Below are 12728 nucleotides of genomic sequence, written 5' to 3' on the forward strand. Positions count from 1 at the left end.
GCCAGGGCACAGGCTCCCACTTTGGAACCTGTAGCATCTGAGCTGCAGGGCACAAACCTATAGGGTGGGTCCCTCCCAAGAGTAAAAGCTCTCAGCTGGCCTCCGACAGAGCTCTCCAGCGCACACAGAAGGCAAAGGAAAAGTCAGGACCACGAAGACAAAAAAGAGGCTCGTAAAACCCAAGGTGGGGAGGGTGCCTGGGAAGAGGAAGGAGCTGGAGGCAGCCGAGGGAGCCGCCAGGGCTGGACTGCCGGAGCCTGGGAGCCTGCAGGCTGGCGGCTCTGAGACTGTAAATCTCGCCCTCCTTCCTGCCAGGACAGCTGTTCCCAGGACTCTCAGATTACTTGTTGCACAATCCTTCCAGCTTCTTTAAAAGGGGGAAAAATGTGGAGGAAAAAAAAAAAAATCTCGGCAGCAGCAGGGAGCTGCTAGAAATACCGTCATGGTCACTCCACAGCAGGCGGCAGCAGGCGGGCTGTAGGACGCTCAGAAGCTCAGGAGTCAGGGACAAAGGCCACAGTCACAGATTCGCAACGGGGACATCAGGTGTGATGGTCATGGTCCCCTAAGGTGCCACAGTGGGTGGGGCCAAACCATGCTGTTTTAGCTATCAGGTCCGCTGCCAATTTCAACCTCTGGGGTATTCTTTGGTTGTTCAGATCCTTAGGAGAAAAGGCTATGAAACCCCTAGTAGAAACAGCCTGCTAGAAAATGCAGGAGGTACAAAACCCCAGAGGGAAAGACAAACCTGAGGCTTGGCTGGCACTGAAAGTGAGAAGTCAGCAGCCACCAGGAATGCTAATTGAGCCCAAGAATATGGCCATTCACCCTGTTAAGGGCACTGGGCCCTGGCCTGGGGCCAGCTCTGCCTGAGCAAGCACCAGATGCGGCGCCCCCTGCTGGTAGACAGGTTTTAAAAAGCAATGGAAGGGGGAGCTGGTTAGGAAGAAAGAAAAAATGGTTAAGGATGGAGAAAGAGGCAGCCAGCAAACTACTCACAGCAATCTTTGCATACAATAGGAGCTCAATAAATACAGAATATACTTAATGACTTTCATGTCACTTTGGCCCACTGAAAATGAGGTAGTCCTGAGCCCTCCCCCAACACTTGGGAAACCTGGTGTCCTTACTATAAAAGGGAAGAGGAGCAGTGACAAGACCCCGAGGCCCCCTTATCCCCAGCTTCCCTGGACAGAGGCAGGCTGAGCCCACAGGAGGACCTGTGGACCCACACACCTCAGGGCAGCTTCACTCTTTCCAACTGCTGCAAATGATCCTCAAACTTCCTTGGCACCACCAGGTCACATTATTTATGTGACCAAAGTGGAGCTTATCATTTATTTCCAGTTAAAATATCAGGGATAAAATAGGTACATGAAAGAATATGCCAGGAGTCTTCGTTGCCCAAACACACGTTTCCCACTGTGGATGTGCACATTGCAGCCTGCCTGGAGGGGCACACCCAGGGTCCCAGGGCAGGCTCGCGGGTGGTCCACAGACTGTCTGCTCAGCTGATAGAGTTAGACCTGCCCAGGGACAACTCTGCTCACCCAGAGAAGGCCAGCTCCACCTCACAGAACAGGCTAGTCACCAGGCTTCTTCCCTAGCCTCTCCTCTGGGCCAGTCTGAGCATCTGCTCCCCTGAGAATAACCAGGAGGGCTTATATCTGGAGGAAAGGTCCCCTTCCCCACCACTGGCACAGCTCTCAGCATCTCCACCTGCCCCCACCTCCCGTGTCAAAGCTGCTGCTCAGGCGCACCAGTGGATACAAATGCACGCCCATGGAGCATGGAGAGAAGGAACTGTTAGAGGTACAGGACACGCATGTCCAAGTGCGTGCAGTTAGGAGTAGCCAATGCAGCAGTGAGCACACTATGGGGGGGATGGCAGTGCCCTAAGCCCCAGGAACAGCAGGGCCAAAAGCAGGCTGCTCCACACCTGCCAAATCACATCACCTGAAAGGGCTGTGTTGCATGCAACTGTGACACACGGAAGACTGTGAGGCTGGGCAGGCTCAAGCTAAGATCAATTCCATCATCTGCTCCCACCCCTTCTTTCTCAGGTCTCTGCAGTGTCAATACCCCTGGCTACCTGTCTTCCCTGCCCCAGCCCAGGTCGAGGGTAGTGTGGGGGCAGGTGCAGGGTTACCCCCGCCCCCAGTTAGAGATTAACATGGTGACCAAGTAGATGGACAGATGGGAGAGCCCAGCAAGTTCTTATGACTGCCATCTCTGGTCTCTGGTAGCCTGGACACAGGATGGAGCACAGGCAGGATTCCGACAAGACTCTAAGTTAGACACCTAACCTGTTTCAGAGTCTTCACTGTCAGAGGAGCTGGACTCGCTGGTGCTCTCCGACTCTGAGGATGAGAAGCCCTTCATCTTGGAGGAGCCAGCAATCACATCAACTTTCTCAGCTGCAATAAAGCAACAGGGACAGAGTCAGGCAGGGCCCTGAGTCCCATGAGCCCGAAGGCTGCTCCTAACAGCCGGCTGCAATCCTTCCGAACCCCGGCCAGACCCACATTTCCCAATGGTAAGCAGCTAGCCTACCATGCATGCCAGCCAAACACTTCGCTTACACTGGACTTTCAAGGTCCCTCCAATCTCTCAAAGTACCCTTTTACAGGGTTCATCAAGGATTAAGAGACCAGGGCAGGACGGAATTCTCTAACACAAGGGACTGCTGTGATTATGCTCCCTCAGCTACTTTTCTGACAGTGGGTAAAGAGGACCTAAAGGGGACATGACAGTCAAAGACAAAACAAGACAAGGAAAGAGCCCCAAGGGATCTCCCAGCACCTCAGTGTGCAGACTGAGGCAAGTGTCACTGTGTGGCACCCTGGGCGGAGGATGGGGTGTGTGTGTGCGCCAAGGACCCCAGGAGTCAGTCCGGGCTGGAATGAAGGCTGTGGGCAAAGCCCTGATGTGGATCCTAAGTCCTACTGGTTCTAACGCAAAAGCTGTGAGCCAAGACAAGGCACTGATAACACAAAAGAGCTGCTTGGAAGACCTGGGGGTGGGGGAGGGGGGGTGTCACACCAAGCTAGAGAAGACAGCAGGCAGGCACAGTGCCAACTTAATGCCTTTCCTCCTAGCCACACCCCCCATGCCCAGAGACCCCAAAGACGCAGGGGGGTGGCTTCTGGGCAAGACTCAGAGGCAGGAAGCTAAGGACGAAAGCTGCTGCTGCTCAGAGCAAGGCTTAGGACACCTAGGTGCAGGTGGACCACAGATGGCCAGCAGCCAGAGAGATCAACAAAGGCACCAATAAGCCTAGGGCTGAGTCTGATGTCACAAACCTTCAGAGGTTTCTATGTCAAGAATGCAGATTTTATAATCGGAAGGAAAGCAAGCCTGCAGAGAATGAGGGCCGAGACTGGAAGGCAAAGTTACCTGAAGGTGCCAACAGGGGCCTCACTACTAGAGGTGCAAGGGTAGCAGCCTGGCCCATCTGCCCAGCCCTCTCCCTCACCCAGGACTGGGAACACCACCCCCCGCCACCGCCCCAGGGTGCCCAAAGGCACCTTGAGGTTTCCTTTTCTTCCGCAAACAGGAGGTGACATAGCGCTCCAGTTCACGCAGGGTGGATGGCTTCAGGGTCTCGAAGTCAATCTCGATCTCGTCGGGGTTGGAGTTCTTGAGTGAGGGCTCCCGCGACTGAATGATGTGCACCACGCGGCCCAGCTTCTCACCAGGAAGCTTGTTGATGTCCAGGCTAAGCTGCCGCTTCTCTTCATACGACATGGGCTTGCACTTGTCTTCTTCCTCCGACTCATATGTGGGAGGGGGCTTGCTCTTCATGGGTGCTGGCTCCTTCTTGCTACGATGGGGTGATGCAGACACCATTAAGAATGGGTCCCTGGGGGAAGGTGGGCACATATCTCTCCATTTAGGGCTTGGGGAGGCTTCCACACCCCCACCCAGTGGTCTTCACAGGAAACAGGGGGCACTGGCAGCACCTTCCTGGGAGCACATGGCTGCAGTTGAGACCACAAATGGTGAACTGGGGGGCTGCTCTGGTTTGTCTTGCCGCCTGCACCATGCTACCTGCTATCCTCTCTCCCTCAAAGGCCCATCCCAGAAAAAAGAGCAGAGAGGCAGCCTCCCTCCCCACTGTCCCCATCTGGACTAGGGGCACTGGTGGGGGTAGGGGTGACCCACAGACCTTGTGTTGTTGTTACTGGTATTATTTTTCTTGGTCTTTTTGGGAGGAAGTTCCTTGGCTTTGCTTTTCTTATTCTCCTCCACTTCCTCTTTCTTTTTGTGCTTTTCTTTTTTCTTCTCCTTTTTGTCTTTCTCCTTTTTCTTTGGTTTGTTCTGCTGGGGCTGTGAAAGGGCTGCAAGCTGCTCGTGCACGGCTTTGAGCTGTGGAGCAGACAAGCAACACAAACAATCCCGTCACCCTGGTCTCTGGCCCTCAGCTCCACGACCTGCCGTCTCACTAGATATCCAAAGTGCCCATGCCCACCCAGACCCTGAACTCCCAGGGTGGCCCAGTGTCCTCCTTGTCAGAGGAGCCACTCAAGCCCCATGACCATGCTGGTTCCAAGAAGAGGATCCCTAAAGAGGCTGGGCAAGAGTGCATAGACAGGGACTTCCCTGGTGGTCCAGTGGTTAAGACTCTGCGCTCCCAATGCAGGGGGCACAGGTTCATTCCCAGGTCAGGGAACTAGAGCCTGCACGTGGCAACTAAAAGAACCCACATGCCGCAACAAAGAACCCGCACTCAGCAACTAGACCCAGCGTAGCCAAATAAATAAATATTAAAAAAAAGAGCGCATAGACACATGTGGGCACTAAAGGCCTAATGGTCAGCTTGTAGAGAGAGGAGCATCCTGGAAGCCCCAGAAGAGACGCACCATATGCTGACTCGGCCTCCTTCTTCCAGATACCAGAAGGATACAAAAGCCTCACCTCTGCCCAGGGAACGGCCACGTCACCCCATCTCCATACCCACAGTGTACATTTAAGTATGAACAATATGCACCTGACCTGGCACAAGGGAACCAGTGGGAATTCTGCTCATGCTGGAACTCATGCTGGGGCGGGGGGAGGTAGGGGGTGGCGGGGGGTTGTGGTTTGAAAATGGGGCTGCCTGTGTCCTCACCTGCTCCTGGAGCTCAGCCAGTCGTTGGGCTCGCTCCTCCTCGGAGTCATCAGTGGAGCTGTCACTGTCTGAGGAGCTATCGCTGCTGCTGTCACTGGATGAGGGCGGGGCCACAACCTTGGTGGGCGGTGGCACCGCTGGGGAGGACACAGCCACCACAGGCTCCTCGGGCTCATCTGGCATCTTGGCAAAGCGCATCTCGAACACATCCTGGAGGTGAGGGGTAGGGGGAAGCTGTGCCCATGAGGGCTGCTGGGTGCCCTGGGGGTGCCTGGACTGTGGCCCAGCGTCACACTATCCCTGGCTGCTGGGGGTGACTCAACAGGAAACAAAGAGGGCTGAGTCAATGGTGACCCCCTTCCTTATCACTAAGGCGAGGGGCTGGCAAGGGCCCCCTGATAACCCTTTCAACACTCCTCTTTCAAATCTCACTTTGGGGAGAAAGGTGCTCCCGACATGGCCTGGCACCGACTCCCTGGGAGACACAGCTGAGGTAAGGACAGGTGACTCACATCACAGGAGATAGCCAGCCCAATGAGGACATCAGTCTGGGGATCCTTGACAGATGGCAGGCCCGGACAGGACCCACAGAAAGAGTGCTCTGAGGCTCCCATCAGGTTGATGCTCATTCAGTCAGCACATCTCAAGGGAGCCTTCCGGACGGTGGGCCGGGCACCAGGACACAACAGTGAACAGAACAGGGGTCTTACGGTTCACATTCCCATAGGGAGCGGGTGGGGTCTGCAGTTTTAGAGTTCCAGAGGGAACAAAGGTCCCAAGGTGGGAGTGTGCCCAGCACAGAGCCCACAGCCAGTGAGGAGATCAAGTCCTCGCTGTAGTGGGCACAACACTGAGCAGGGCCATGCCACTGCCTAAGGCATCTCCAGGGTACACCAGAAATGTGAGAAAGTTATAGACGAGATATGGGATGCTGAGAATAGGCTATGGGAGACAGCCAGCCTTGTGAGGTGCAAGCAACGTGAGCAGAGACCCTGGGCTTACTGAGCATAGGATCCCACCCCAGGAGCTCCTGAGACCTGGTTTTCCAGTAGGATTTTGAGACCTGCTTTAAGCCTGGAATAAGTCAGTTAACACAGCAACTCACATAACAGAAGGGGGGCCTTCCTCAAGTGTGAATCCATGTTGGAGAGAGCAGCATGGCCCAGAAGGGCTGTGGGGTAGAGCTCCAAGGCTGGTATTTCAAACTTGAGTGTATCTGACAGAGCCCACCCTACAAGACTCTCCTGATGTCTCTGGAATGCAGCTTCAGGTTTCCCCGCCCCCAGGAAACTGGAAATGAGTGACCTGGGCAGCAGGGCAGGCATTCCACACAACTGTGGTACTGTCCCCTCCCCTCCAGACTACTCAGGTTCGGCCTCCACCAAGGCAGGTTCTCCTCTCAGCAAGGTGCTGCCTGAACTCTGCTATCCAAGTGGTTTTCAGTTTAAGTACTAGAAAAGCAAAAACTTTCTAATTTAATCAGAAATAAATCATGGAGCAGATCTGAGAGCAACAGAGAAGACAAACAGGAGGGATGACCAGATACCATTATCACTCAAGCTGCCAGGGAGAGGGGGCCTTCAGACCAGGTGAGCAAGACCCTCTCTGCTCACAGTGCCCTGGATGTGGGCAGGCTCAGGTCCATGACTGACCCACATGAGCATCTGAAAGAGCCAGGCCTGCTCTTAGAGAAATGTGTCTAAGAAGGTGGTAAGGGCATCAGGACCCCAAGAAGGGAGAAGGGTGGCAAGCAGAGCCAAGCACTTGGCGCTGCTGGGAGGTGACACTTTACCAAGTGGAAGCTATCTCGTGCCACTGGTCTGTGAACCTAGCCCCCAACACCAGCTGCCAGACAGCTCTACCCTTACCACAAGGACATCCCTGTTCCTGACCCACAGGCTGTGACTGTTGTAGAAATGGGGGTGGCACCTGCCCTAAGCCCTCCTTCCCCTCCCCAGCTGCTTCTGGTCCCTGCCCTCCCAAAGCCCCAAGACCAAACAGCAAGGAGCATGAGACAAAAGCCAGGTGGGCTGCCTGCCTCCTGGCTGTGCCCAGCTGAATGACCCATCATCCTCCCACCTGCATCAGCCCAAGTGGGGGACATACTGGGAAACACACTCGGGCCTGTGTGCCAATGAGCTAAGGGCTGCTGCAGAAAACCTTCCCAAGTGGCTGAGACTTGCACCTGTTCTGTGGCAAACAAGAATGATGTACTCCCTGTCCTGAAGGGATGAACACAAACAGTTGTACAGTGCCGTAAGTGCTAAGGTAGAAACAGCAAGGGGTGGCAAAGAGCCTTTGGGGAACTTGAGACCTAAGAATGAGAGGAGGACAATAGCTGTAGACACCCAGGAGGATGGTACAAAAGAAAGATCAAAGGGGCGTGGGGGCAGATAAGAGGATGGTAAAACCCGATGAGATGCACCCAGGGCAAGTATGTCATGAGGGAGGACGGTGACAGAAAGGAGCAGTGAACACCAACAACCAGCACCCACCAGGGGAGCAGGGGCTCAGGGCTCCTGCACCAGAGCTGGCAGTATATTCAGATGAACCCATCTACTCCGCCTGGTGTGACATTACCTCCACCCCACTCCAAGAATCTGAGCCATGTCGCAATTCTCAATATCAGAAAGAACACTGGTTTCAGAGAGTAAGTATCTCCTCTCGCTGGAATGTTGACCGGGGCCATCTACTCTGGGCTACATCAGATTCATGGAGGGAGCTCCCGCCTTCCCCTTTAGTGAAACAGAGATGCTCAGGTGCTGGGAGGTTGCAGTGTCCGAAGACTCCCAGGCAAATCAGCCTGCAGCTGAGCACAGGTGGAGACCCAAGGAGAAGGTGTTGCCCAGTCGGCCCCTCTTTGGCCATGCCTGGATACTGCTGTGAGGCTTAGCCATACCTGGGCAAAACCAGGGCACAGAGGTGGGGAGTACAATGTAGGCCGTGGAGGCACACGAGGTGCCAGGTGGTGGGGATGCGGCCGTGAGTGAACACTCAGATACACAAACACACTCTCACAAGCTTCCTACCTCTGGGATCTAATGCAGGACCCCAACACACTTTTCTCAGTTTAATTTTTTTCCTTGCCGTAAAAACAATTGCGTACCACCATGAATTTGCACTTTCTCTCAAAATAAAACTCTGGTAATCCACATAGGTGCAAAACTTCCTAAATTACTCCTCACTTCACAATAGAACAGAGGGTAGAGGACAGTACCACCAGCAGCTCTGGGCCCAGCAGCTAGGCTAGCAGCCCTCAGCTCAAGCCACACTCAGGCTCCCAAGGAGACCCTGAGCCCAGGGGCTCCTGACTATCTTTGTGACCACAGCTGCCAGGTGGCGGGATGTGGGTTTTCTAAAGGCCCAGAATTTACAGGCTGAAAGAGGAATATAAAGTGGATCATTTCCCGTAAAACTTTCTGGGTAAATCCCAGTCTTTGGGCACAGCCTAATTAAGAGACAGTAGATCCCAACACCTCTTACTGAGGCAAACAAGGGCTGGGATTTTGTTACTCCTCCTCCCCAGTGGGTAATCTTGCCACCTAAACCATGCTGATCCTAGAAAGCTTCGAAAGAAAGAAGAAAACACAGCTCAAGATGCTACAAAATACAGGAACTGCCTTCTAGAGGAAAAGTCCACACAGGGGGCCTGCCACGTCAACTGGGCTGAATCAGGCACCTCCACCTGCCTCCTGGCATGTTACTTTCAACAGCGTGGAGACCCAACCTGCAAGGGACAAAGCAAGTTGGGGGCAGAGGCAGCCTCGTGCTGAGTGGCCCACTGCGCACTGCCCCCTCCCCCCACCTGAAGTGGACCCTCCTCGAGAGCAAGGACCTTGTCCCATCCAGCCTGGTGTCTGGAGTCAATGTTTAGAAAAGAGGCTGCTTTGTGGCAAATATCTCAGTGCCCTTGCTATGAGCAAATCCAGTGTCTGGGCATGCTCATGCCACTCCCAGAAGGAAAAAAAAGCAAAAGAAACAAAAAAAAGCCTTAAAACAGGCACAAAAATTAGGAAGACGAAGAGCTAAAATATATCAGAGAATATCTTCTTTCTTCTTTTTAAATAAAGTCGCTCAAAATAGTGATCTTTGGTGCTGACAGAGAACTTGTTTTGGTTTAGCTGTTTGCATGAGGGCAAATAAAGGGCATGGGTATTAATCTGGGCAAATGCTATCCAAGTCCTCAGGGAGGAGAAGGGGAGAGAGAATGGGGAAAGGGGGTGGGTGTGCCTCCCTCCCTCTCTCCTCTCTCCTCTCCCCCTCCCTCCCCCTCTCTCTCTGGGCACCACTGCCACCTAGTGGCTACATATGAGAATTGCAGAAAAGTTATAAACCCTGATCTGCTTCAAGGATGGGAAATGCAAAAGTAAATACTGAAAAAGGAAGCTTTGTGAAGAAAGCAGACAACATAGCACTGAATTAAAGAGAGTCCCCCTTCCAAAAACATAAAACAGAACTAAACAAAAAACCTCAGATAAAATAAAACTAATAAACAGCCAGTAGAAATACAAACCTTCAAGTCTGAGTGTGTGTTTAACGATAGCCAGATCCATGCTAGTAAGTTTTTTTTTTTTTTTAAACACCTAGAGTTTCAGAGCACTAAAGGCTAACCCAGACAGGCTGCAGTGAAAGAACAAAGAGGACCATGCCTTGGCTCCAACATGATGACATAGGAGACACTATGCTGGTGAATGCATGACAACATGTGGAGTTAACAGAGCTGGAAGGCAGGTGGGCAAGCAGGGCTCAGGTGACCTCTGATAGACACCAACCCACAGGTCACTAAAGGCCTTTTGCAAGCCTTGCTTCTGGAAGCATTTCACAGATGGCTGAGAAAGCCTGGTTTGAGAAAGGCCCACCCAGGTGCCAGGAGAGGACCTGATGCAGGATGTGCAGACTGGACCTGTACCTTGTGACAGCAGGTGGCTCAGCCCACAGTCTGCTTTGACCCTGAAAGCAGAAGTGCAACGTGGGACCTTGGGGAGAAGAGGCTGGGAATTTTTATTATGTGTAATTTCAAATAATAATAAAACAGATTATAACAGTACTAAATATCGACTTTTTTCTCCATAATTTTTAACTCCTCATTGTTCTACCCAAATATATGTCTCTGTTTAAATTTGGGTATATGCTTTTCCTTTTTTTTTTTAAATAGAAAAAAGTGGGGTTAGTTCACATATTTATGCTGTAATCTGCCCCTCCCTTCCACCCATGTGTGCACTCCACAGCGTACATCACCCAGAATCAACTTGAAGGGGTTACGAATCCCACCCATTAGTGCATCATGGCCACACAGAACATCTAGAAGCAGCCGCCCTGGAGCGGGAAGGCAAACAAAGGCTTTCAAGGCTCTGGTGAAGAAATGCCCACAGTTGGGCAGTTACTTCAGCTCAGAACTGTGACAAACTGTCTACCTGGCAAGAGTGTCCCTCGCCGACTTGAGACAGGTCTGTTTTGGAGAAGAGGTTGGGCCATGCACAGGACACGCACTCTTCCAGCCAAGGGCAACCGAATGCAGGGGGGTGGGGGGTTTTCAGTGGAACACCCCAAAATCCAAAATGCCCAAGACCATAACCAACCACCCTGCTTTAATTATAAGGAAATAATCCTAATGTAAAATTTATGTGTTATCCTGACTTTAGTCCACTCTTCCAAAGCAACATGGCATTATACCAAAGCAAGTGACAAAATCTGCCAAGGCCCATAGTGGCCTGGCCCACCCAGGCCCCAGCCAGCCTGCTCCTCTGCAGGATCCCACACCCGGAGCTCCCCCAGAGCCTCACCTGGAGCTTGCGGGCCATGGCCACCACCTCATGGTCAGGAGGGTTGTATTTGTAGCAGTTGGAGAACATCAATCGGACATCGGCACCAAATTCCTGAGCATCACGGTACTCACGGGCCTCCAGTTTAGACTAGAAAGACAGGACGGGTCCTGGTTAGCCATGGCTGCCCCTACTCCAATGGGGAGGTGGCAGCAAGGAGGGCTGCCTGTAGGAAGGAGCAAGTCAACTTCTCAATGGCTCTGGGTTTAACCCAGACCATAGTGGGGAGAGGTTATCACCCCAGTTCTCAGCACCAGGTGGACAAGGAGATACTCCAACACCAAGTCTCAGGGCAAGGAACTGCCCTGCTAGCATCCAAACCCACCCACTGTGCCTGGCTAAAAGGCAAGTGGACAGAGAAGCCACAGAGGTACTGCTTAAGCCAGAACTGCAAAGGGAGGCCTGGGCCCAGTTCTGACTTGGCCTGTACTTGTCCTGGTGACATCGGACAGGGCTGGTCAAAAGGAACACAGCAATGTCCCCTGCTCTGCCCATCCCACGTTTGGGCAGGCTTACTCCACTCTCAGAAGGAAAAAAGTGCCAAAAGGCTTAAAATAAACAAAACCAAAAAGGCCTCAGAATACTACAGTGAAAATGCCAGCACTTGTGTGCCCTTTACTAAGAGACACCAAGGCCTTCTTCATGACATAGAGCCTGGCAAAGTCACCACTCCCCAAACTCTCCAGGAGCATCTACCGAGTGAAGGTATCTATGGGCACTGGGCCTCAAGGCCACAAAAGGGCTCATCTTCAGATGAGGGAAAGGGCAGCATTGCTGTCTGTGACCAAAATGACCACATGATCTCAGATGATGTCCCCATAATGTCCAGCAGGGGGCACTGGGCTTCCCTGGGCTGGTGAGAAGAGCCTAGACAGCTAGTAAGACTGGGCCCTCCTCTTGGACAGGCCTCAGAGGTGCTGGCCTTTCTTGTCCCGGGGAGCCCGTTCCCCAGCTCCAGGGGCACACCCACTAACCTTGATCGTGCTCATGTCCATGGGGTGCTTGATGATGTCACAGTAGTCATGCAGGCCCAGCGCCTCCACGTCCACGGGCTTGTAGAAAGGCCAGGCGTAAGCTGCGTGCTTCTTGGCAAACATCTCCTTGAGAATGCCACTACAGCACTTGAGCTGCTCTGAGACCTTGCTGCTTTTATCTGGCGCTGGGTGCTGCTGCGAGTCGGGAACATCCTTCTTCGGAGGCTTAACAGGCCGGCTGCTCTCCCGCCGGGGGCCCACCAGCTTGGTGGTCTTGGGCTCCGGGGGCAGTGAGGGTGGCTCGTGAATGGGGTCGATGGTGGTGGGGGTGGTGGTGTCCGCTTTCCTCTTAACCCCCTTCTTTGTCTGCCGAGAGCACAGGCGCGATAGGCACGGTCAGAGGCAGCGGCCGGCACAGCGGGCCCTCAGGGTCACTCCTGAAGCCAGGTCCTTTCTAGGGTCTCAACACTCACAGGGAACAGGGCCCAAAGGTAAATTCCACAGGTGAAGGACTGAAGACAGGGAAACCCTGTCCCACCACTCTGTTCTGCAGCTGGGACAGGACCCTGCCAGTGGCAGGAGAAAGCACACAACTAAGTGTGGGATCTGCTCACCAGAGGCCAAAGAGACTTTTGAAAGCAGTTTCCTACATGCCAGGGACCTCTCCCACAGCCAACCTCTGTCACTCTGGCCACCCATGGGAGGCACATTTCAGAGACTATTTAGACAGCATCTGCAAATATGCAGTCTAAATTAGAAATGGGAAGGGGGGCAGCAACCCCCTGGGAGGTGTTACACAATTATGGGATCTGTGGGTCAGCA

At 53.2% G+C, this 12728-nt stretch overlaps 1 protein-coding gene across 9 annotated transcripts in view; it reads right to left on the reverse strand.

Annotated features, from left to right (window-relative positions):
* The window catches only part of BRD4 (bromodomain containing 4), an 83248-nt gene that overhangs the window by 15329 nt on the left and 55191 nt on the right, over nt 1–12728 (reverse strand). For 7 of the 9 annotated variants that reach the window (XM_027084485.1, XM_027084486.1, XM_027084484.1 and 4 more), the window contains 6 exons: nt 11907–12272; nt 10894–11022; nt 5111–5320; nt 4169–4368; nt 3528–3823; nt 2307–2417 (listed from right to left, as the gene is read on the reverse strand). In XM_027084485.1, coding sequence (XP_026940286.1) covers nt 2307–2417; nt 3528–3823; nt 4169–4368; nt 5111–5320; nt 10894–11022; nt 11907–12272 — 1312 coding nt within the window. Of the gene's footprint in view, nt 1–2306; nt 2418–3527; nt 3863–4168; nt 4369–5110; nt 5321–10893; nt 11023–11906; nt 12273–12728 lie in introns of all 9 variants that reach the window. The other 2 variants (XM_027084487.1, XM_027084483.1) reach the window with 1 other exon arrangement.

Source organism: Aethalodelphis obliquidens, unplaced genomic scaffold (assembly GCF_003676395.1).
Source record: "Aethalodelphis obliquidens isolate GAN/ISIS:26980383/991018 unplaced genomic scaffold, ASM367639v1 scaffold53, whole genome shotgun sequence".
NCBI lineage: Eukaryota > Metazoa > Chordata > Mammalia > Artiodactyla > Delphinidae > Aethalodelphis > Aethalodelphis obliquidens.